The sequence below is a fragment of the Anoplopoma fimbria genome, chromosome 6 (genome assembly GCF_027596085.1).
Source record: "Anoplopoma fimbria isolate UVic2021 breed Golden Eagle Sablefish chromosome 6, Afim_UVic_2022, whole genome shotgun sequence".
NCBI lineage: Eukaryota > Metazoa > Chordata > Actinopteri > Perciformes > Anoplopomatidae > Anoplopoma > Anoplopoma fimbria.
The window spans coordinates 12,066,263-12,093,297 of NC_072454.1; the positions used below are offsets into that span (position 1 = coordinate 12,066,263).

The following is a 27,035-nucleotide window of genomic DNA, read 5'->3' on the forward strand; positions in this document are numbered from 1 at the left end:
TGCTACCAATATGAACATGCAATAAAGCATTACAGATGCACCAACAAAATATCAACACTACACAGCTAATAAATGATGATCTTATGGATAACAGCTTATCAGTTATGTTAGCCAAATGTGCCTTATAATTCATATCAGCTGCAGCAGGTCATTAACAAATCATCCATGATCGAGGCATACTGATCATGTGGGTTAAATGTGCACAAATATCCAACAAGAAACAGTTAAACACTACACAAATATTAAGAGTTAAACACAAAATGACCAAATATTAAGACAGTACAGCAGGTAGACCAAACAACATACTGAATGTGTGTTGTGTTGTATTATGTGAATTTAATTTGCTGTGGTTGAGGCCTATACTGTAAGCTTGTTTCCAACCACAATGGCTGTGCCATCCAGTGGTCTTCCTGTTTACAATGCCACAGACTAAATTAGTTTAAAAAAAAGACTCTACAGTCTTTGACTACAATAAATGAGCTTTCCACAAAGCAAGTTTACCAATTTGCTCATGTCACATTATGTTTGCTGTGATGTGAGGGTGAATACCACATGCTGATTATGAAGGAAACGCACAAACACGGAGCATGGACATGGAGCACAAATCACACAAACAAACCACAAGCACACGATACACAGTATTTATCAATGCATGTGTCACCACAGTTGCATAATAACACAGAGACACCTAAAAAAATACAGGTCAGGTTTAAAACACTAAGCATGCAGGCTAAAACTCTAAAGGAAAGGTGAATGCACATACTTCTGTTTGTCGCGGGACTCCCGGGTCTTACTGCTGCGGTTCTGCCGGCTGGAGGGAGGGATGGAGTGGACGGAGGAGCTCTTCTTGCTTGAGGAATGGGAGGAGTGGGAAGAGTGGGACAAGCTTGTCCGTGACTGGCCTGCATTGTGGTCAAACTGCATGAGGCAGAAGATCAGGTCTGTGGGCACGAGCTCAAACTCATAGGGTGGGTTCGTGATCACATACCTGCCCAGAAAACAAATGTTAGACAAGATTTAATGCTTATGATCTTTGTAAGGAAGCAGCAAATACTGTAGTGAAGGATATGTCAAAGAAAAAAAGGCGTATATTAAGCATACTTCATCAGTAGATGATTTAAAGGAGCAATATAGATGAACGTATGAGAACAAATGGATTGAAAATTGTAGAGGATATGTGAAAATTCTGAGGTTGTATTTAAAGACTTGGATTTAAAGAATGTTCAAAGACAAATTAGAATTTGTTATATAATTTTAAGTATGCATATGAATGTGTGGCTTATGAAGTAAAAATGTTAGAAAAAAATATACTGCAATGTTCATGATATTCAATTTACAAATAAGGTAATTACATATTACATGACAAATGTGTTAACAAGACATACTTAATTCTCTTTAATATTCAAGAACCTTACAGTACAGTTGTGAGCCATAAAAACTTAACTTACAATTATAATGTACGTTTTACTATCATTGAACAGTATTATCCTATGGCCCAATCTTTAGTCTCTATTTGATTATATCTTCTATTGTATTTAGTCTATTTCAGTTATTGTATCTTATTTACAGCAGTAACACTGCCAATGTACTCTTTGGGAGTAATAAAGTACTATATCTGTAAACTTAATTGTTATTTTATTACATCAAAGCGTTCATTTTGACACAGAGTGAAGGCAGAAATTGTACCGTTTTGTACACGGGCTCGGTGCATTTAGGTGAGCGTCTCTTAATCTGTAGATTCCAAAACACAACATGTTGTACGTCTTCAGTGCTTTACAGAATAAATCTCCGTAGCAGCCGCCATCCTGATGAACAACAGAACAAAGACACCATCAGTTAGTGAGTAGGTCGGCCTGATGATCTGGATCAGTGGCAGTAAACGTTATTCTCTGTAAAGTTGTTGCAAAAAATTCAGTGTTCTGCATTGCTGAGGGTATTTTGCCTGCGAGGGAGTATCAACTGTTGCCAATGCAGACTGTGACAATCAGCAATGTTTTAAAATTATGCCATATTTAAATCCAAGAAAAATACAAAAATGACTTCGGTATTGGAAGTTCGGAAGAACAATGACAAACACCTGTAAAAACAAGATTGGAACCAATTAAACTTGGAGGTGTTCATTGTTCTTTCTAAAGCCCTCTTCCCTCTCCACCCACTAAGACCTGCTTTGCGTGATCACTGTTCTTCACATCATATTAAGGGACGCGAGGAGCGGAGGCGGCCAGATGTGTGCTGCTGGGTAGTGCCAAAACGTGTCATCTTCGCTTAAACATCCACTTACCCCCAAGTCGGCGAACGGCCCGTCGTAGAGAGCTAGCTGGGCGACACGACACCTGTCTCTGTTGGCTAGTGTCTGAGGTGTGCTGTAGCCGCCTCTGAGGGCGTTCTCTTCAGCCAACAGGGCCTCCAGCTCTGGTGTGGCTCCCCCTGTAACCAGCGTCCGAATCAGCGTAAGGATGTTATCGTTGAAGTATGTCTGCAGAGAAGATACAGGGGATATCTGTAAGCAGATGCCATTAAAGTCACAAGTAGGGGGGTAGTAGAAGTGGGAAGACTGCAGAGCCTATTATGTCTACCCTCAACATGTCTCTTCATATAGAACTGACTGGAAGCTGAGGGGAAAAGCCATAGAAGACTACAGAGAATAACACGGATGTGAATGGAATTTGTTATTTTATTTTTATAAAAAAAAAAAAAAAAAAAAAAAAGTATTATTTGTTGATGGTATTTATAAAGTTGAATAATTATGTTAAGAAACAGAAACATGTCTTTGCAGGATCAGCATTACTGCCACTTTGGATAATACAAATACATCGCTGTATTCGCTGTATTTTTTTGGGGCCTGCTTTGTACAGAGCCAATTGCTACTGTGGAAAACCCAGACACACTAACAAAATCAAAGACAGAAATGTTGCTGTTGAAATTCATAAATGTCTATGTCCCTACACTGTTTTGGGGTGCAGGCAACGATATCGGGACAGTTTCATTTCATCTATCCGCATTACTTTATACCACTGAAGATAATTGAGATATCCATTTAAATATAAATTGGTTGAATAACTCTTCACTATTACAATGATCGCAAATGGTTAAGGGTTAATATACATAAATGTTTCATATTTGAGAGAGACATGGAAACAATTTATATTTTGATAATCATAGCTCATGTTGGATCATCACATTACATAAAACAGGTAGATTAACAAAGCACTATTCTTTCCTCTAGGAACACTGATCCACACACTGTATGATGTCTGCTTCTCAAACAACGATTTGACTGCGCTCTGCGGGTGTCAGGTTCTCTTGTCCTTCAAGCCAATCAGGACCTGCTTTTGCCGTGCGTGAAGACAGCCGATGTCACTCGGCAGCCGGGCCAGAGTGGCAGCTCCTCTCCCCGGGCCCCTGACAAGCCTGCAGAGCCTCATGATGGATGAGCACTGTCCATTAGCTGGCTTCACCTCTGACCATTGCCAGACTACAGCTGACGCCTGCTCTACTCCCCGCTCAGCTCGGCTCTGCATGCCACTCTAACCCCTAACTCACTGAGAGGGCTGCTGGAATTAAGCCATCACAGCTCCAGAGGGAAACCACAGTTGGTCATGAGAGGGAGAAGGAGGGGGTGGGTTAAGGAGAATTTTTTTCTAACCTTCTTATTTTCCTTATCCCCTGTGAGTTCAGCAAAGACATTGTCAAATGATGAGAGAGTGTTTCTGGCCTGTAACAGCCTGTATCATTGACTTTACACTAACTTTCAACACTTTCTTTGTTAAAAGATTGCATAAAGCTCTTGAAAGTTGAATTCACTTAAGATGAGAAGCGATGCCAAAAATGTACATTTTGCTGTCAGTGGAGCTGGCAGGCATGTGTGATGAATATACTGTACCATTTAATTCTTCAACTTCTGCCTTCTTGAAATGCCAAAATCTTGCATCTAATGAAACTCATTGCTGAATTCTCCCTCATTTCTTCTACTGGGGAAGCATTTAATCTCAAAGTCTGAGTTTAGCTACTCTTTAATGATATCTACTGCTATATCTGGAAAAGAATAACGTTTTATTTTGTTACTATAAACTTTAGTATTTGAAAAAAGGATTCTAATTGAATGAAAGTACAGAGTAGACAAATTCTAACAACCAAAGAAGTGAAGAGAAACAGAAAACAATTCTAGGTTTTGGGGCACTACACTGTAAAGTTTCTCAGGTCCATCTTTCGAGTCTGACTCACTTCGAAGTTGCTCACCTCTTTCCCTCATCCTGAAGTTTCTGCCAATGCAACAACATGCAATTGTTTACTAGTGGGCACAGCTTCTCCATCTACTTTGTGTGAAAGTTCTCTCTACTTTTTCTTTTATAAATTCTGAATAAGACTCAGTAATAGTAACCAAACACAGAAAATCAAAATTATAAAAATGTATTGCAAATTGCATGATTTTGAAAACCGCTTCAACACAGAGAGTGTAAAGTGTGTTAGAGAACTCACTGCGCTCATCAGGGAGTCGAGTACACTGACGGCAAAGGCGGTGCCGCAGGCGAAGGGCTGAGTGAGGTACAGCTCTGTGTCTGGGTCGTCATCATCATCTTGGTCCAGGAACTGAACGTTTGAGTCGTTCACTGGGAGAGGGGAGGGAGGCAGTTAGAGACGGGCACAGTGAAGAGGTATAAGCCAAACCCACACAGTCATTAAAACACCAGAGAGTTGAGAAATAAATAAGTCTTATTTTAAGTTACAAAAAAAAAATTTGGATAGATCATGGTAATGTCACATAACGTCTTAGGTTTATTGGTATCCAGGCTTACAATATAATGTAACATTAGATGCACATTATATTTTGCATTTACATTCTTGCAATTATTTTTTACCAACAAGAATAAAACTTTATTTCTTCTCCAAACAATTTACATGTTTTTTATTGATCCTTATTTACTGTCGACGGAATAACCCTATGATCAGTTTGAAAATAAAGGAAATAAGTTATCTGTATTTTTTTTGTCCATGTATTGTGGACAAGTAATTGTTTGGGAAGTGAAAAAAGACTTGATTTTTTGAGAAATTATTCAGCATTTTGAATATCAAATCCACTGTATATCACATGCAGGGTGCATTTAATACATTAAGACAAACTTGACACAAGGAGAAAATATATTATAATATGCATACACAGTGATAACCATTGTAGAAGTCCGCAAATCTGAATAAAGCATACATCTATCCTGCATAAGGCTTTAGTACCTCAGTAGTCACTGTATCTTGATATATTGTAACACAAACAAGCATACACACTCTCAGTCAAGAGACAGTGACCAGTCTGTGGACTTTGATAAACTTGTTATTTTAGATATTTCTTGATGTATCCAGTTAATACGTTAAAAAGTGAGACTTCAACAATGGCTAATATGTCACATGAGAAAACCATGCACTCATAAATTCATGCTATGTTTTTCAGAGTTTTCTTTGATGAATGTATTTTGTAACATCATCACCTTCAGAGAAATACATTGCAAATATTTACCTTTGCCCTGAAAGTAAAATTAAAGCCCAAAGACAACACACTTTTGATCTCATGCTTTATAATAACAAACTAGTTCGGCTAAATTAACTTAATGGCACAGTGTAAATTAAATCACCCAAAAGTGATATGAGACATTTTTTTTTTTCTCTCTGATGTATGGAATAATTGGTACAGTAAAAAACTCAAAGTGCTCCTCGTAGTTTGTGCCTTTTCACACAGATTGTGTTTTTAGCAGCAATGGCCAGTGAAGGGTCTATTAACTAGCATTACATTTTAAACGAGCACCACACAAGTTTTAGTTAGACTCCTCTGATGTCTGAGCTTCAGAGATATGGTCTGGAGGAGCAACAAAGAAACTGGAAAATAAATACAGCTTAAAAGATGTTTTGATCTCAAGTTTTGTGTTTTCCAGATCTGATTTCTTCCCAGGCTTCCTGTGCGCTGTGGAACAGAAATGTCAGTCAAAGAGACAAGGGGGTGATGCAAACAGGCCCAGGGGTTGGAGGAGGAAGGGGGGTGAGGGGCAGCGCAATGGTGCTATGAAAACAGCCACAAGGACAGACTGAGCATGATCAAAAGCCTAGCGATTCTCTGCAAACGCAACTGGAGGGGGAAAAGACCCCCCCCAAAAAAAAAAAAAAAAAAAAAAAAACATTAAAAAGGGGCCAAAACAAGACAGTCAATTTCAACCAGAACTAAGAACAAAAATGTGTTCAAAGTGAAGCCATAGGAGCATTGAAGGCCTTGACTGCAGCCAGATAAATCAAGACAAGCTGATGAGGAGCAGAGTGGCGCCGCGAAGGAACGTACGGCAGCAGAGGACAAAGGCTCGGCTTACCCAGCTCTGTTATGATTTGTATGTAGGTTCCACTTTTTTTATCCTGACTGAGTGAAACCAATGGCAGTAGTTTACCAGGTTTAGCTAATGGTGATGAGACAGTGCAGGGGAGGGGAGAAATGGTGTTGTTATTGAAACAGTTTCAAAGACTGCAATAAAGGCATTTCGCTGTCTCAGACTACTCGTGTCATCCCCAGGATTTACTCCAAGACATTCATGGTTGTCCGATATCTGAAAGTAAAGTACCCTGGATAAGAGTGCACATTAGAGTGCACAGTAGATACAAAACCAGAGCTGTCACGCTGCTGTACCACTACAACAACAATAAATTATTTCACGGTAAGACAGTGAAAGGGATTAACATGGACTTATCCATAAACACACCTACTTTACACGCTATGCAAACAAAATTGATCATACAACTCAAAAGAGCCGTGTTCTAACATTCCAACAAGACTTTAATCTGCACCTGGCACTGTAAACTGAACATATGACAATGTAATTATAGTATTTGGTTCCAGTGAGACATGCAGCCACTCTCTCCTTTGCACATAACACCGGAGCTTGTAGAGTTTGAACAACATGGTTCCAACATGGGTAACCTCTAGTTTTGAAGATTACGTATGCAGTCAACAGTCTAATGGCAGAGCCTCTCTGCAGGTAATGGTTGGCGCGGTTACAAGTACCATTAAGTAGCTCTTTTCTCTTTCTGGCCTTTTCTTAGCTGGCCTCATGCTCCATTGCTCCCTAATTGGGTCAGGGGAGACAGAGTAGCCAGTCTCTGGTGCTTTAGAAGGCCCCTCAGAGATCTTAAAGTTTCATGAGTCCCCAACACCAGTGGGAATACAGCCACTGCCATTGTTATTAATAAATAGACCCATTTTGCAACCAAGGCAGTTTTCTCCCCATCTACCTTTTCACTTTCTTCCCCTTTCTCCCTCTCCCACCCTCTCCATCAGGCTACGTTTCTCTTATGCATTAGTGGACAAATTGCAGAACATGTAGCCATAGTGCTCAAAATGCATGTCTGACAGCCTTAAGTTACAGCTGTCCCCTGAGCAACGGTATTTCCCAATCCTTTCAGCTAACATTATCACCACTTGACAAAAGCGAGCCAGATCCAATAATTCACATGTGAATATAAACTTGAAATGGGCATAGCTACTAGCACTATGAAAGGGAACAAAAATTCCACACCAGTCATTCCTCTAGTCCGTTTGACCTTGAATGAGTTGGAACTTTTGGTAGCAGCATGACGTTTAAGTCTTGGATTATCAGCTCTATGTGTTGATGTCTGCCAATGAGTTATGAGTTGATTTGAGGTTATTGGGTATGGCATGCAATTCTTGCATTTGAGGTGGGTGTAAACAGCATTACCTAGTTCTGTGATGATGGGGATGTTGGAACCGGTGGTGACAGAAGCCTGACGCACAAAGCCATGTACTGGACTGCTGTCTGGAGATGACCTGTCCATTCCAGGAGGCGTGAAACCTGAACACCACACAAACAAAACAGATTTGTATAGATCAGCAAATAACATGACAGGGCATTAAGAGTTAAGAGTTATCCTCTGCCCGCCGAAAGCAGAGAGCAGTAACTGCAGAAAGCAGTGAAGTTAAGAAAAAAGGGTGTTCAGGCTGGTCACAACCTGTGCAACAGAAGTAAAGTTTGTAAAGCCATCTTTTGCCCTTTTATACCCCACAATGCATTGCCATAGAACAATACATAATACCTAAATTTACAAATATTGCACTATGCATTCAGAAAATGTGAGAAGAAAATAAAGTAGGCTAACTACCTACAGACTGAGTTATGTCAGATTTACTGTCAATTTAACTAGTTCGTTTACAGAAAATAAATATTATTTGTATCATTAAAGTTGTCAGGATTTAAAAATATCTCTGTTTTGCTGTGTTGCAGTCTTTCCTGCTATTAATATTTATGTTGAAATCAATATGATGAATATAAGTTAATTTACAATTTAATACATTAAAATGTATGTATTCCAAATAGAGTCAAAAGCTGAGAGGGCAATTATAATGATATGCTTAGCAAATACCTAAAATATTTGACTTGAATTTATACATTTCTATGGCAGATAGAAATAACTGAAGAATCGGATGACAAAAATATATTTTCCTGTCTACTTTCTTATATTTTTACATGTTTTTCTTACTCTTGGCTTTGTGGACGGAACTGTAAACTGAATTTTTATTTCAAGGTAAAGAAAACCTGCATGTCTGATAAGTGTGTTTACTGAAGATGTATAGTAAGCATGTGGATGTGACCTGGAACTCTGTATGAATACCATTATACATAGTGCATGTCAGCATGAAGTTGTTGATGTGCCATTCAAAGGCGTGGACTAACTGAAAAAAGGAAGGAGGAGAAGGCTAAGTGAACAACGCAGCTGCCTAAAATTGCAATACGGATACTGTGCTTTTAGGGGTCAGCTAAGACATATTTGGCATTCATGTCCCTCCATCAAGGGGCAGGCATAAATTTTATATGTTGTTCATTTTGTTACAATAAAATTGGTGAAGTGGATCCTGAAAACCTTTTATCGGAAATGGCGTGGCTCAGGATCATGAAATACAAGTGCAAGTGACAGGAGGATGAATTCACATGACTTCACATTTTTGCATTTCCTCAAAGTGACAAGTAAACACCTTAAATCTGTGATGCTATATGCATAATGCATCAACTGTGTTTTGACATCCATCATTTATTGCTGACTACAGCAAAATGCCAGCTTATAGTGCCACCACCAAGGAAACATAAAGCAGGGAATATATTCAGGTCACAAAGTTTTAAAAGGATTGCAAATTCTCTACGTATGTGAGAGTTTGTGTGTCTTTCCTGTCAGGAAACTCTATGAGCTGCTTACATTACAAAAGAGATCTTCCAGCCCTTTGCAACCGAAAAGACACCAAATAGTTTAGTACACAGCAGGAAGCACACACTGCACTGAAGCATGGATAATCATAACTCTTGTTATACCAATTATTGAACTTGGAAATAGCAGCAGTTTGACACTTCGAGTCAACCAGGGAGCAAAAGCCCAGACAGTGCGAACATCATTTTGTCGATGTCCATAAAGGATGATGTTCACTCCACTGGAGAATGACAGCAAGTTTCTTCGATACGGCCTCTAAAACACTGCTCTTATTGTATCATAGTGAACATGAAGACAGCACAGAGATCTAGAATAGCTTACGTTTTGCGCTGTGTTTACAGCAGAAAGCGACTGTTGGTGAGAACAGCAATATATGAGGCCTGCTGCTGAGATGATTTCAAAACCTGTTAGGTTATATACAGCTCAAAAGTTGCAATGTGAGCTGGTGAGCTCCAAACAGAGAGCGGTATATCTTCCTAAAACAGAGCTAGATTACTGCAAAACCAAAAAACCCTTGTCATAGAAATCCTCTAAAAATGTGTCTATGACATATAATATTCCAGTATCGCTTAATGCCATTACTCCTTAATTGAATTGGTTGTCTTTATTGTTTCATACTTATAATGCAACATTTAGGCAATAAGCGCATACGTTACTTATAGCCAGAAATAGAGAAGCCAGAGTTTGAACAATATGCCTGATCACAGACACTATGTCTCTTTCTCTGGCTAGCTGCTACTGTGAGGCTGTAACATTGTCTGTTCAGCTACAATGTACAATAGGCAAGTGAGATCTAGGTTACATACCCCTTCATCCCTGTAGCCCCCCGGGCACAGCTATGCTCTGTGGTTGACTACATGCTACAGCAGCCGTGAGAAGCTCTCCCCCAGGAAAGTGCATGTTTACTTATTCATTTGCACCTCCTTGTTTTAAATTCCACAGACAGTGTCTGAATGGGAGCATCGGTAGGAGGAAGAACTCCCCAAAGCAATACCTATGATACAATAGCAATGTCTACAGTATGTGCTTGTGTTTCCTTGTGCATGCATGATTGCATGTCACTGTGGCGTGTGTGTGTGTGTGTGTGTTTTTTCTAAAGTGAAGTATTTATCACTGAAATGGGTGGTTGATGTAAGACCCAATTATTGATGACAATAGGCTCCATCCATCGACCCTGGGATAGGATATAGGCTAGGGGGTTTCCATATTGAGGTGGCTTTCTGTGAATACTGCTCCCCAGAGTGGCATGCTCTAAGATTTACCCCTGCTTATTGTTCCTCGGTGGCACTGCTATTGACAGCACATCACTCACTCAAGGCTGGAGAAATAACAGCATTGGCATTCTCCTAAAACATGTGGAAGTGCTCTGCACTAAAAAATAATGGCCTCTTGGACCTTCAACTTTGATTTGTATTTACAACAGTCACAGTGGCGGCATTAAATGGTACTGAGCTCAAGGCATGTCATGCCTTTTGCGCTAATCAAAAACTGAGGATTACCCGTTTGTGGATGTGCGTGGATGGATTGCATTGGCATGGATGTCTGCATGTTCACTGCGCACACGTGCATTCAAACAGGAAGGTGAAGGTGTGTGTGTGTGTGTGTGTGTGTGTGTGTGTGTGTGTGTGTGTGTGTGTGTGTGTGTGTGTGTGTGTGTGTGTGTGTGTGTGTGTGTGTGTGTGTGTGTGTGTGTGCGATGCTGTTTTGTTGTGACTAATGAGGAGCAGCTGAATTGGCCTGCCTGGTGATTTGTACTGGCTGCTTAACGATGATGAGGCCTAATGGGATGCCAGGTCCGTGTGTTTGTCTGCAAACATCAACAATCTGTTCCAGACAATCTGCCAGACACCAGATCAGGGGGGACAACATCGAATGACACAGTCATGTTGATTACATCATTAAAAAGTATTATCAAGGAGTTTTAGCAGCATGTAATTACAAGGGACAAGACTGAAGTCATCAGACAATGATGTGCAGTAAACACTCTTCAAAGGCTTGATGAAGCAATCAACACTATGTGTTTTGAGCACACTTCTTCAGTACAGTTAAATCAGTCACAGATACCACTTACCATAAACTAACAGTATTGCAATTGAGAGTACTTTGGAGACACTGTGCATGACAAACTCCATTTATCCCCCCAACCCCCCTCCCCTTTGGGCAGCAGTGCACATGAAGAGTAATAGGACACTCCTTACCTTGGGAATTAGCCTGCAAGACCCCGATACTGTCATCAAACTGCATAGATTTGATGTTGAGTGACGCCAAGATGCATTCCTTATCCTGCAGTGAGGCGTCTTCGATATTGTTCTGATTGGCTGACAGTATTACGCACATGTCGCAGAGGTTGATGTTGACAGCCCTTAAATCTGCCCGACTTAATGGCGTACCCTTCAGGGTGAGGAGAACAGAGAGAAAAAAGCAAGACAGAGAGAGAGAGAGAGAGAGAGAGAGAGAAGGCAAAACGCCGAGAACAGACAGACATAGGGGAGAGAAAAACAAATTTAAGAAGTGAGCAGAGTGGAGCTTTGGGAAATTAGTTAACAAGTATTCTTGTTTTGAGGCGATGACATTCCACTGATCTAACTGGGCATTGGAGAATCAGAGGGATGGACTTCTCTAAAGGCTAGCCTGCGCTGAGGGCTGTGTTTGGGTTTCTCCTCTGATCATCAGTCAAGCCAGGCCTAACAAGCTCTAAGGCAGCAAGCCGTGCCATCTGTGATGGGCACTGCAGCTGCAACACACATAAACTCCATTTTGGATGTGCAGGATGTGTCACTGCTCTGGATGAGGGGGGCTGACTACGCTCACATGGAGTGATCATTCAATTGAGTAATGTGTGATCAAATCAAACTGACAATCCCTCTCAGGATTTCAATGTGCATGTAACTCAAAATGTCAATGCCTTGTTAGTTGAACAGAGAATCTGGTTTAAATGTATCTTCTATGGAAGTGAACTGGTACACTCACAGGCAAGATGGAGACTTTAGGGAAGTTGTGTAAAGTCTCCCACTCTCTCCGCAGGTAATCCAGCGAGCCCACAAAAACTATAGGTTTTAGCTCGTGGAAATGGAAATTGCTGGCTCTTAAAGGCATCACCAAGTTTCGCAGCCCCACCAAAGCGGACGTGACATCCCCAAATATACAGACCACCACATGGCCGCTCAGTACTGTCATGGAGGCTTCACTCCGGGTCTGCAGGGAACAGAGGGACACAGGAAAAGGGGAGAAGAGCAGAAACAGAGGGATGAGGAGGAGTGCAGACAGAGAAGAGAGGAAGAGACTCACAAAGACAAACACATAGATACAGATAGAAATTAGTACTGTTTACATAAAACTAGGAAATGTGAATAAAGTAAAACATTTTAGATTTAAGTCTATTATAAACTGTTATAAACCCATATTAAATAGTTTGTTAACCAAGTATGTGCTGAATTCTTTATATAATCCATCATAAAAGCATTCTACTAACAATGTTTACTATTCACACATGTGCAAAAGTTTGGTTAACCACTATTCTGTTTATAAACAGTTTATTGGATAACCAGAAATAGGAAGTTTACAGAACAAAAACATAACATGTGGTCTTTTCTGAAAGGGGCAGCTGATTCAATCAGGCTGAAAAATGCAGTTTGTAAGATTTTAGGCACATACAGTATGTATGACTAGGACCCTGTCATAAATCAGAGAGGTATAAATAAACAAAGCTTCTCTACTGTATGACGTTCGTGTTGAAAAAGAACAATGCAATGCCCCGCTTTTAAGATCTGTCGCCTGTCGCAGCAGCTTGATGTGCATTTGATTTTGAATGTATGTTAACTAAACTAAACGCTACTATGATCCTAGTGGGTTTGAAACTAAAAAACGTTTTTTTGATTATTGGAGACATATGGTAAAACTAGGAAAAACAAGGAATCACTGCTGCAAATTTGCTCATTGACTCAGCTAGTGACATGGTGGATTAAACATTTTCGTTTATCTACATGTCTAGAAATGTTTTGGTGACCCATCTCATGCAGGAACATCCTTCAGCCCCCTTAAAATCATTAAAGCAACAAATAAATGTTAACTATATAGATAAGTGTGTCTGCTATGTTACATTTGATTTAGACAGGGTTAATCCTCCCCAAACAAATTGTGCACTGACATAAATACTTACAAACTGCCTTATTAGAAAATCTGAGCATACCCATGCGTGCTGTGTTGAAATACTGTTCACAGATCCTTGGCTGATATATAAAAAGAATTAATAAACTCACCTTGAAACAACAGAGAGGCAGTGAGAGAAATTTAATTACACATTAGTATGTGATTGTGTTACTACAATATTGAGGGGAAACTTTGGCTCCCAACCATACTTACTTTAACTTTTCTTTATTGCATATTCTATTTTATTTTAGAGGTTTTGCAGTTGCACAGTTGTTGTCCCACTCACCAGGATGACTTTTTCGATGTCTTTTGATGGGCACCAGTGAAACATCCCTGTCGAGTCATACCTCTTCACGCTCATGTCCATGCTCTCCATTTGTTCATTTCCAGGAATGAGAAGGGGGTCATGTCGACTGGAAAGAATAGAACAATTTGTTTATGTTAGACCAAATGACTGCAGCTTTGTAAATGAAGTGGTAACATGAGAGAGGCAAAAGACCACCTGTGTTTCTTTTTTACAATGTGTCCAAAAAGTCCATCACATTCTCAGAGTGTTGGACTTTCTACTGCACAACAAACTGTAGGTCCCATGACTACCATATTATTCCTCCATTCCTTCTTGTCCTTGATGTCAAGTCATCAGAAAACTCAAAGACCCTAGTGCTCGCAGTGGTGCAGAGAACAGCAAGACTTGAGTGCTACTGACTGAATGGCATGACAACACAAGGCCAATTACCAGCTTTTACCCTCTCCTCCAGCTTCTGACGCCATGCGGCGCAAATAGTAAAAGCTCCAACAGGCTCACACTTTAAATATTTCAGGAATTTGCCCAATCACATTTTGCTTTCCCAACTGATGGCCATTAATGTTTCAACAGCATGTCACAACCAAACAGGCTAATCCACAGCAGTGGGCTGCTGAGTTTTATCCGATGTAACACTGACCATGAAAGGGCTTCTGTCAGTCCTGTTATACCGCCTCTCTTGTTCTTGCATTTATCCTACAAGACGTGTTCTCACAGTTCCTCTAAAGGCAATCCATAACATTTCTTGCAAAACACTGAGTCAGGATAACCTGCAGACATTTAGTGTAGTTCCGCAAAAAATACTGCTTGTTTTATAGCAATGCAAATGTAATTTATTTGCAATTCAACCCAAATAATGAAATCATTGGTTAAAACAAAAAAACAGGGAGGTGCAGAGAGACAGACATTTGAGTAATATGGGAGAAAACATCCCAAGAATTTGACAAACATCTCTCTCAGTATCACTCTCTCTTTCCTCTATCAACACTGTCATTCACTGACAAGACTTTGATGCTGTCTCTTCCCTCAACCTGCATTTGGTTTGCATACAAATGCAGGAAAAGTTTAAAAAAAAAAAGGCTGTCAATTAGCCACTCTCTCTCTCTCCACCTCTCTTCCCTCTATCAGTTACTGCAGGTGATAATAACACTGACAGCATTTAGTGTTTTTACACTCAGCCTGAATCTTTCATCCAGAGCCGCGTGTTGCGCCAATCAACTCCACAGAGCCCCCGTCACTTCAATCTGCTCAGCTCTGCTCGCCTCCACACAGGGGCTGACTGGCGCATGCAGGCGGGCTGCCGCTCCAGCTCTCTCTGCCAAGACAGCTATCTTTCACAGAGCTGTCAGCGGTGTGACTGGCAGCCTGTCACAGGCTCCACACACCTCCTTCTCCCTCTGCCTTCTTCCTGCCTTGGGTTGAACCTTCCACAAGACTCAGGGAAAGCAGACATGACGTCTGTGCCACAGTGCCACGCCCAAGGGGTTTCAGCTGCAGATGATACTGTGACATCTCCTGCGATAGGATGTGTGGCGTCAGTCATGACCCATCAAAAAGGTTCGCAGGAATGGTGTTAATGCCATGGTGGCAATGCAGCTCGTTAGCATGGTAACACGTCTTACTGGCAACTGGGACATTAACAGCACAGCCATGCTACGGATAGGTCAGTCAGGATGCAAAGTGTGATTAAATGTCACCCATAGTGTTTAGAAATATTATACATATCAATTTCTAAATACATTTTTATAAAATATGAAATGTCTATCTTTATTTTGTATTGATTATTTGGGAAGTATAACCTTCATTAGAAGTTTCCCCACCAAAAACTACATTTACTATATTTCAAAATTGAATAAATTCACAGAACAGATTGCAAAGCAAACATTTTCCCTCTGTGAGATACAGCATTTTATCTGATGCACTTTTATGTAGGACAAATATTTCCCTTACAGCATGTCTCACTCCAGTGTCTCACCCTCTCTCTTTCTTCCTCCCTCCCTCAGTATATATTTCAAACAGAGTTGAGTTATTCCAGTGTATCACTCTGCAGTCACAAACTGGGGATGGGCCTGCTCCCCCAATCCCTCTCTGCCAGACTACGAAGGCAGCCTCTTGCTTTGAAAATTTTCCCCATCATGCAAACTGACAAAGGCATGCTTTTCAAAAGCCCAGAGCCAATCTGTTGATCATTATTTATTTACAAAGGCCTTCAGGCTGCAAGTCCTGTAAAAACCATCCTTGATACGTAGGCGCGCTCTCTTGCTAGCTCTCTACTGTGTTTTCCCCCTCCTTGCTTGTAGAATAAAGTATCCCTAAGGCTACCTCAAACAATCACTTTTCATTGTGCATAAAATCCACCTTGTAAAGCACAACTGTTTAATATATATGGTGTTATATGTTGACGGGGGCAGCTGTGAAGGGGGGCTGTGGACTGTGATGGGTAATTTGATGTTTCGCTGAGGGCTGAGACTGGGAAAAAAAATCTACACCTATAACAGAGGACCTGTCATCCCAGTACCCAAGAGCCAGCAGAATACAAAAGCACCCCTAAAGCAGAGAAAACTTTGACACCGCTTTGAAGCGTTTTCAAAACTGAGTAAATAACTCGCAAGAATTATTATCACTGCGAGATCAAAGCAAAGATGCATATATTACATGGCAAACAGGGACCATCTCCTAAGCAAAAAAGGAAGAGAAGAAAAGGTTTTGTGCTCTAAGTTAGGCAAACTAAACAGCCTTTTAAACACGCAGTTAGCTGGAAATGTGCCAATGTGTAGTTGTTTTTGTAGCAGTTTTCTCCCTCTGAGCAAGGGCATCTAAAATGATGCTCTGTTGCAAACTAGACTGAAGGGTATGACTTTGTGTTGGGCTAATGGTTCGGCAAGTGTGAAGGCTTATTAAGCGCTTGTTTTGTGGAGAACTGAGGGGGAGGCCGACAACTATACTGGACAAAATCACAGGCATGCCAGTTCAGAAGGAGGAACTCTGCCTAAGGGGAGCTAGCAGGACCAACATACAAAGAAATTGAGTTGAATGTAAGGAAAATACACTGAAGCAAAAATAATGACCAAAAACAACACGTGAGTTAAATGATTGAAATTAAAACAATTTCCATTTTGTATTGATATATTGCCCTTATTTGCAGAAATTAAACTATACATACATATAATGGATTATCTTTTTTATTTTTTTTCGGGATTTAAATTCCATTCAAAATGACTCGAATGAGGAATTTTCTACTGCAGTGTAGCTTCTCTGCGTAAATAATAACAGTGACAAGTGTTAACAAAAACCACACAGCTCTCTCTTCAGCTTTTCATATTGCAAAGTCACAGAGATGACAACCGTAACACTTACTCTCATTAAGAGTAGGGCAGCGTAGCTATGAATGTGCCTGTCCTGTTAGATCTTCCCCATCACTCCTTTATCCTGCCGTCCCAATCCGCACAGCTTGGCCTCCCAGTATTTTCCACGCTGTCGTGTTGCTAACCCCGCCTCGCAGCCAGAGGAGCACATAAACCTACCCCTTTTATCTTTCAAAATCAATTAACAGCAATTTAATTCCACAGGACAGGATAAAAGGAAGGTAATATTTGAATTCATATTTGATTGTGATGATACATCTCACATATGGCCTTAAGTACCCGAAACAGTACTCACAGGGGTTCCCACAATAGAAGAGTAGCCTGAGGGCAAAGTAACCATGCAGGTCCCTCTGATTGGTTGCTGGTGTCATTAGTGCCAGCATTGTTTAAGGAGCACATGTGGACCAGACTGGAGGAGGTGACAGCTGGGACTTTAAAGCCAGAGGAGTTTTCAAACGGCTCCTCACAGCCGCTTTCCATGACAGAAATATTATTTCGGCTCTGTCATTAACAGCTGACAGCATGCCATCCTAAACAGCCACTGCCTAACAGGGCACTCTTTCTCTCACAGTTTCTTACCTCCTTCTTCTGCCACCCCTAATTTGCCCCCTCCCATCCATCCAAACTCCCATCATCTCACCATCAGCGGCATCCACCTCTGATGTATCTCTCACACGCATCCCTCCATCCCTTCCTCCCTGCCTCCCTTCCTTCTTTCCTGTATATGACTTCCTCTCACTCCCCATTTGAAGTGCTGGAAGGAGAATAAAATCAGCGTCTCTTACCTCATCATTTTGGGCGAGCAGTTGGGTGAGTTTCGCATCCCTCCGTTGCGCTGCTTTTTTTTGGGCGAGAGAGTGGATGGATGCTCGTCTTCGACTGCAAACACATGCACAGAATGTCAGAATAGAGACAGATGGTTGGGAAAGTGTGCTGGACCTGACATAAAAAAAAATTGCCAACAACAATCAATCATTGCAAACAAAAAACTGAACAGAAAAAAAGGATAATTAATCATTCAGTGTCAAATTGAGAAAATTTGGAGAAAGCATTAGTAACGGACATTGGTAAATCTGAGATAGGTAGGAGAAAAACACGGAGAAAAAAACAATTTACGAGCTGATAAGGTTACAGAAGCCTCACATCCCAAAACCCCCATATTAGGCTCTTCAAAGGTGCACTTTTAAGGGGCCTTCAGTAATACACTACTGCATCTGTTCAGAACCCCCGCTAAAATGTGCAGATGGTTGGACCTCTAGCAGTCTGCATCAGTCTGCAGTGACCATGCTCACCTACACAATTAATTGCCATGTGATGGTACAGACTGTCATTGTCAGTGGGGCATGGGCAAAAGCAATGACAATGAGATCAATTAAGGTTATGGAGATGGATCTTGAGTGGGTAGTATATATATATTTTTTTTTTTTACAAAACTATCTGAACACCACCCCATCATTCCAGTTCCATCTAAAGTGCACAAAATTGCTCTTCTGGTCTGACCCCATGCCAAGAGAACACTTAGCACTCAACACACATCTCTAAGGACAGGGCACGCTAACATGGTATGAATTAGTGGACTATGAGTATCGAAAGCAGCTAATAAATAAGCATCATCCTCAGAAGGAGGTCAGGACTATTCTTAAAAGTTTAAAAGCAATATGTATCATCTAAGTACAATTTAATAGTATTTATTTTTTATTTTTGTTGCTTTGGTGTACAGCAACAGCCACTACGTTTCTTAAGTTTTTTTTTGTTTTTTTTATCAGACTCAAGTTCAGCTTCCTGTCAACTATACTTGGCTGTGTTGAGAAATGGGGGGCGGGAGTGGGACACTATTTTTCAAACTTTGCTTGAGTCCCAGTCAGACAGAGAGGACTAGAAAGAGCAGCCAGATTGAGGCCAGGCCCAGTCGTCTGAAGATTTCATGCAAGCTAACAGTAGTCTGATCTTCACTACTGTTTGTGAGTTTCAAGAGCTTTCAGACAGGCACCCAGAAACTCTTATCCACTCTGCACTCTCCCAGCGCAAATGCCAAGTGCACCGTCACTTCAAACCCGTATTAGTCCTTTGGTTAGAAATCAATAACACAGCATGATATTAGTGCAAATCAATGTGCACGCTGCAAGCCGTGACTATTCTAAGCATGTGGAAATTCATTATTGTCTGAGCACCCGTACTATGCTGTCACCTAATTCTGCTAATAAAAGATAAGAAATATGACTTTTCCTTCTAATAAAATGTCACTCTCTGACATTTCCTTTATGCAATTGGGCTTTCGGAATAGCTGATAACACAAGCACTTTACACTTAACAAATAATTCTCTCTCTAATGTTCTTTGAAAATACCACATCAAAAATATGCATTCCTCGCCATATTGTTAGACAGGCTCCTCTTGGTTTAAACTTAATTTGTGGACAGTAAAAGTAAAACACTTCTTATTTACACCCACAGAAATAAAAATTAAATGTTTTCCAGCTACTGGCTAATTAACGCTTTTATATTAAATGATTAAAACTCAAGTTTCTATTTCAACTCGATATCCTCAGAGCTCACAATTCTAAATTCACATGTTGCAGCACTCCTCAGTTTGGAAGTCACCCAATGCAGACTGAAGCAGCAACTGCACTAGCAGGCAAATCTGTGCAAAGCAGCAGGAGCAACAACAGCAGTAGCTCCAGCAGAGTGAACCGTCATGCAGCAAACAAGACAAAATGAAGCAACGGGACAGGCGGGGTTACTGACTGATGCATCCCGCTGAGGGGGCAACCTACAGTGCCTACTGTGACTGAGCAGCATGGCATTACTGGGGTGGTAGCGGTATTTCACCGGCAGACTGCGGGCCCGGTTCAGCCGACTCTCTGCCAGGGATCTGGCAACCACGTCTCCTGGACCTGAGATACTGAAGCGCAGTTTTGAGGGGTCAGACCCAGGCCCTGGCCCCATGGGGAGCAGACTTCCTTTACGGTTATTAACAAGGGGGATGTTGAGTTTGCCTGGGTGGAACAGGGGGTCCTTGTTGGGGTGCAAGTTGTCAGGAAGGAATGCATTTGTGGTGGTGGAGGTGGAGTTGCAGCCGGTGGTTTTAACTGATCGGTTTTGAAAAGACGGTCTAACTTGATCCATTACTGTCAAACAATGGAGAATAAAAGTGTGAGAAAGCCTGTATTAATGCTCATGAATGAGTTAGTGATTAAAATCTAGAAAATGATCTTGTGTTATTTGTTGCTATATTTGTTTTAAATTATAGAATTGTTTATCTCAGATTTCAGGACAAATTTAAACTAAATCCATAATTTTACTATAGGATGTTAACAAGACAATTGGTAAATAAGAAAGAGATTTATTGACTTGAAATAAATATGTGAGAAATAAGAGCGCTAATAATTAAAATCCTGTATGAAAAAACAAACACTTGTTTCTGTGAAAAATATATTTTGTTGTTAGTTTTTTCTCATTTCAGTTCTGATTAAGAAAAAAACAATCATGCCATAAAAACAGGAAACATTTATCATTTCATTTTCCTAAAACTGTAAAACTGTTTCCTGAAACTTCATCCTCTCTTATCTACTTGGCACACGCTCTGACTGAAATGTTCACAGTGACATTTACTTTGCATTTGAGACAAACATGAATTAGTAAGAAGTCTCTCCGTTTTATTTCTCAATTGCGCTACACTTTCTGGTAGAACAAAAAAGAGACACGGCTAAAGCCAGTCAAATTCAATCAGATATTCTGTCATTTCAAGCACAATATGTTGCAGAGTACTTTCACTTCAACAAATACAAAACTAGTACTAATAATTTATAATATTACTAATTTAAAAATGTTGTATCATAGAACATTTAAAGAGGATTCATTTTGTTTTGTGTATAGACATTTTGTTTGATTCCAGCCTAAAAATGTAATCCTTTTTCTCAAATATGGTGATTTTAACAGTACCTTTTTATTTTATTTTATTTTATTTTATTTAATATGAGAATAATCTGAATGTAGAAACTCGCGCACAACTGATTTTCAGCAAGCCGTCTCACCACACACACACACACACACACACACACACACACAAACAAACACACATACAATCTGACTGAGGCTGCAGAGTCAACCCGTATGTTTGCATGTATTGAAGTGCTTGTAAAGTTGAATGCGAGACGAGGAGCCCGTTTCCTCCCTTTGGTAGAAGGGTGGTTGGTTGGTTGTTTGGAGGAGAGAGCATGCTTGGGTGGCCCCGGGCGATAAACAGACGTTTATCCCAGCCGTCAGCTGCCTCCTTGATTTACGGGGCGCCACCGATAGCTCCTGGATTCATCTGGCCCTTGTCAAACACGTGCAGCGTTAGAGAGTGCTCACCCGCCCTGGCAGGTCCACTGTGCATCCTGAACAACCCAGACGGCAACTGTCCCTTCCTGAAATTCTAATCACATGACGGTATTGTCCTGCATGCAAGCCTTATCGGATTGTCGTGACCCAATGTAAACTGGATGATGAGGCAGAGAAATAACAACTACAAATGCTTACTTTTGTATGTGAGTTAAACTGGATTTGCCATTACAGTGTTTGCTGCATGAACAAGCATTGTTCTTCATCTGCATTGCAACTGCATGAAAAAGCTTTGTATGCAATGCATATTTCTTATTTTATTGTTTATTGGTTTTAAACATGAAACTCAAACTAATATTATGACAGCTCCAGATTATTTTAGTTCTGCTTAGAGACAGCCACTATTTCAAAGAGGGGGAAAAAAATTCTTCAATATCAATATTCTTAATAAAAACAAATACATTGAATAGAAATATACACATAAAATGTTAGAGGTGACAAATAGCAATTAACCAATATTCTTAACCAGTAGAGTAAAAAAGTAATGCATTTAACAATTATTTAAGATTTACCTAAATTGCAATCAGCTTTGAATCGAACGCCAGCCTCTTTCTGACTTCCACTGTTCCCTGGTGTTGTAGCGCCATCTGCTGCTACATGCAGCACAATACAAAAAGAATATTTTATGGGGCTACATGGTATTATCAAACACAAAATAATTTCTTTTTCAGTTGCCATCAATATCAGGAATTAATTTCCAATCAACATAGGTTGAATTATTTAAATTAGAATAAACAGTGTGTCTGAGTTAAACATTTAATTTCATAATGGTTAAACTGTGAATTTACTTTGTCTCTGTATAAGACACAAGACAACATCAGTATATTTTAAAGAAATATGGGACATCAAAGCAAATACTAAAGCAGAGCATTAGTACTAATTATGTTACATGACATTGTGAGGGGTCTACAGTCTAAACACAGAGCTGGAGCAGAATGGAGAAGGACAGAGAAACACACTTACGTGATCTGACATATCCATTATACTTATATTTGGCTGAGGAGAATGCAAAGACAAGTGGCAGGTCACACAGGGGGAGAAAGGATGTAATGAAACAGGCACATTAGGAAATAGAGACATCAACATAAGAGCGGTGGATGGAAATGAAATGAAATGTTACTATGATGAAGTACTACCATTGAAAGGCGTGAGTGCATAAACCAAAAATTAAAAAAGTACAATTAATTAAATTATGGAAAAACCTAATGGTGGTGATGATGATGGCACAAAACTAGACAGACAGGTGAACGAAATTAACTGTCTACTCTGATAGTGAGCCATGCTTTTAGAAAAGTGCACTCAACCTGTAATGAGATGTAATGACAGACTAATGGCAGATTTTTTTTTAATCAAAAAAGCAAAATTTGAGGTAACACGGTTTCAGTGGTAGATTTAACAAAGTAATGTTACTAATTTAAAAAACTCATTATATGTTTGTTTTTTATATATTTTGCTTTAAATGTGATGACCATTGTGAGTTCTGTAGATACGACAAATAAAGCCACCATGGGGTGCAAAGACAACAACTACATACTCAAGTGCATGTCGACCTCCAAAACACAGACGGCAGACACTCACAACTCAAAACAGCCGCGGTAACAGAGCACAGATGCAAAGAGACTTGATCTTTACATGCAGTCCACATCTCTTGCATAAATGGAGATTTTAAAGAAAGGGAATTTTTCGGAACACGGGTTCAATGCTTCACTTTTAAATCTCTTGGGTTGTTCTCTAAATAGGGTTGGCCAAGGTCTCCACTTATGCCAGGACTATTAATTATCTCGGAATTACAGTACATGACCTAGACTGAGGAGGTACCGAAGACTGGTACCAATAGAAGTACTGGTACAGTGGGCATTGGAAATGAGCTCCGAGCTGCTGACACTCCCCACTTTTTCCCAGAGTCTCTTCCAGCAGTAAAGGTCACAGTGAGGGCCCAAGGCTGGCCTATGACACAGATCCTCAAACAGGGACCCACAGTGACCCTGGCATCTGTCTCTAGCAATCTGCTGCACTGCAGAGGCGGCAGACTAACTGGCTAGCATCTGGGGCGTAGCGAGGCGGCATAGGACAGAGGGTTGGGGGGTGGGGGGGACCAAGCCTGCCTGGTGGACAGGAGCTGTCAGGGCAAGTTTGGTGACAGACCAGCAGGGCTGGGAAAATGAAAATGCAAACATAATTTCCGTGTCAGGATAGATAAGGTCCCCAGCAATGAGATGCAGATGCACACACATTCACAGACACAGAGATAGAAGTGCATGTAGTTACACACACAAGATGTGCACATGCACGCACACACACACACACAGCCCAAATGGCCGTGGCGTGGACTAGCCGAAAGCATCTCCAGAGCCCCGGGTCTCCAACCCTTGTCCATAGCCCAGCTTTATAAAAGCTTTCAGCCTCTCCATTATATAAAACATGTCACATGTCTAGATTTTCTCACTGAAGGAAGCTGGCTGCCTGTGATGATGGTCTTGTCACAAAGAAAGACCATATTTAACTAATACACCAACCAAAAAAATTACTGATTCAGCTGAACAATTCAGAAAAACTTCTGGGAATATTTTAAACTTAAATTGTAAAAGACAAGAATCAGTATACACAACCACACAAGGTGCAACTCTAATTTGTGCTTTGAACTATATTTTTTTACTATTCACAAGTGGTAGAAACGTGCTTGCCATCGCCCTCCTCTGTCCAAATTCCATTGTTATCTGCAAAAGATCCAGCCACTAACTCAAGCTCATGTCTTGTCTTATTTTCACTCCAACAATTCATTGTCTGACCAAACTGTAGGATTTATATACGACTGACCTCTAGTAACAGAAGACAACACTAAATTAGTTAGCTAATTTGTCCAGAGATTGCTCCATGTGCACAAGGGGTTTATCAGTATCACCAAACATCACATTAACTCACTTAACCCCTAAGATGAGTGCATATTTAAATTGGCTGTTAAGTAAATATCGAATCGTAAAAGACCATAAAGCAACACAGATGGGGTGGGTTTTTTTTATGTGTTGCACTGTGTTTTATTAGGTGGTACCAATCTAACTTGCATCAGAACACAGGGTGCATTAGATGAAAGGGTTCTATCCAAGAAATCAATTATCCAAGTACTAGGGCAAGATAAATGTGTTTCATATGTACAAGGGCATGAAGTCATTATGGATAAAGACGTCTTATCCTCTCAGTCTGCTGGGGAAAAAACAGGGAAAATGGAGAGAGGAAATCCAACAATCCCTGACTGTCAAAGCCCAATGTACTCCTTTAGTAAACTCACTTTGTTCAGACAAAGTCAGAGTCAAAAAGGGAAAGAAATCTAAGACAGGGGAGGCTTTCCTGAAATCCTACAGGGGGTTGTGGGAGAAGTGAGATCAGTAACCATGTAATGGCCAGTAATTGGTACCAAGGGATATCAGCGCAGGCCGAACTACAAGAGGCCAAGCCAAACTCATCATGGTATGTTTGACACTAATCTAGGCTGAGTCGGCAGACGGTGGGAGAATGTTGAGAAGGAAATCGGATCTGTATGTCTTAAACCAAGGCTTTGATAGCTAGGTCTACTGCTGCCATGTGTAATTGACACACAATTTTGTATTTCCCATCCACTCAAAAGCAAAATTGAAAGGAGGGTAATCTGCTAAGAGATTTTGTCCTCCCACCTTTCCTTTATCAAGCCAACTATCACTATTTTGTAGTTCTCATTTTCAGTTTTTTTCTCCTATATTATTTCTCCTTTCGCCTTATCTATTTCTTGTTCTTTCCTACCATACAAAGCCTCTCTCTAGCATTTTATTTTTCTTCACCTTCCCCCTAATTATCATCCCTTCTCTCAAGCAGTGTATGGGATGTAGACTTTTAAAGACTGCAAGAGATAGAAACACTGCTTGAAACAATTTCAAACGATTGTGATCAGAGGCTGAGCAGGACATTTTATACAATAAAATGTACCGTTTGACACTTTCTGCCAAAATAAAATTGTGTTAATTGTGGAAAGAATTGGATGTGTTCTTTTTGCTCTTGTTCTTCTCTCTAAAAAAAGGGCATTTAAGTTGCTAGGGATATTATTAGTAACATTCCTGAACCAGTGTCACCAATAAAAATCAGTGCGCTGCACCTCATTTATAAGGCTCGACAAGACTGTTAGAAATCTTCAAAACACGGTTTCAGATGTGATTTTCTCTTATCTTCGCGTAAAAGTGAAACTAAAGAATCTCTTTACAATTGCTCGGTAAGGTTAAGTCAGAGGTAAAAGAAAACAAGTAACAGAAGCAAAGCTTCTTTAACTGAAAAATGTGCAAACTGAAAACAGTGTTAACTCAGATGTTTGTAAGGATCTTCAAATGAAATATATCAAACAATAATTTAACAAACACTATCAGTACATTACAGGATAAAGCTTGAGAATTAAATTATACGTTCCATTTTCTTATATACAGATATCTTACCTTTCAGTTCAAAATACATGAAATCCAATAGTAATATTATCACACAACTGCATGACTGATGCAGCATGCGGTAGCCACATGTCTAACACCTACAGTACTGTACAGTACAGCAGCACCACAGAGCCACACCACCACTTACCCACCACACTTATTACAATCATGAAATCAAACAAATAGTGTCACATGAAAATGATGAATAACTAAAAAATACTGATGAAATTAATAACACAAATTAGGAGATTAAGAGTTAAAATAAATAAATTGGAAAAAAATCATAGAAAGATATGTAGATAGACAAAAATAGAGATAGATATATAAAGATAGATTATAGAGAGATAGAATAAAAAATATATTTCACGACGCCACAGCTACATAAACTATGAGTCACAGTTAACGGATCACACCACATAGATGACATCATAGACACACACGTACACGTACAGTACCTCTGCATTGTATAATATACACGGAGCACACACCACAGACATCTAACAGCATGTGTTGGGCGGTGTAACTTACAGGCACGTAAAGTGGTTTCGCAATCATGAACAGAGACAGAGGAAAGTGGGTAGGCCCTCTGAAGGGTGTCCATGTTACTATGTACACTGCCTGACATGCAAGAGCAGTCTTGCTCTGAACAGCCGCAATCAAAACAACATGCCAGTTTCATTCGTTTGTAGACGGACATCTGGGCTACAGTCATGTTTTGGGATGAGAGGAGAGGAAAAGCAGCAGGTTAATGGCAAAAGGAGAAATATTCATACAGGGGAAGTCGGAAGGTAACTTCATCAGAAAGTGCAAGCCTTAGCCACCTGCTCCCACAGACTTAAGCCCCAAATTAAATCAACTAAGCGGATTTATTTTAAAATCGAATTACTTAAACTAAAAAAAGAAGTACAATTATTTTAGTATTTTTACTTTTTTCTTGTCGTAATAGTCAAATTAGGACAGATTACAATATAAAAATATTAATAATAAAATAATCATATTTCAGAGCATTATTTCTCATTTCTATTGACTGAGTCTGGAGAGGTCAAGCTGTGTGCTAAGGCTGTAACAGGTCAAAAGGCAAAACTATAACAGTTGGAAAGAGGGCTGAGGAGAAAGGAAAGAGGGAGGGAGGCATTCAGGGAAGAGAG

General features: G+C 40.2%; 1 protein-coding gene across 1 annotated transcript in view; it reads right to left on the minus strand.

Moving 5' to 3' along the window:
• Window positions 1-738: 738 nt before the first annotated feature.
• kcnma1a (potassium large conductance calcium-activated channel, subfamily M, alpha member 1a) overlaps window positions 739-27,035 on the minus strand; it is a 125,245-nt gene continuing 98,948 nt past the window's right edge. The window contains exons 19-27 of the mRNA XM_054600845.1: window positions 17,847-17,940; window positions 13,679-13,805; window positions 12,214-12,438; window positions 11,442-11,634; window positions 7,725-7,838; window positions 4,480-4,610; window positions 2,282-2,476; window positions 1,687-1,805; window positions 739-988 (exon numbers count right to left, since the gene is read on the minus strand). Coding sequence (XP_054456820.1) covers window positions 739-988; window positions 1,687-1,805; window positions 2,282-2,476; window positions 4,480-4,610; window positions 7,725-7,838; window positions 11,442-11,634; window positions 12,214-12,438; window positions 13,679-13,805; window positions 17,847-17,940 — 1,448 coding nt within the window. The remainder of the gene's footprint in view (window positions 989-1,686; window positions 1,806-2,281; window positions 2,477-4,479; window positions 4,611-7,724; window positions 7,839-11,441; window positions 11,635-12,213; window positions 12,439-13,678; window positions 13,806-17,846; window positions 17,941-27,035) is intronic.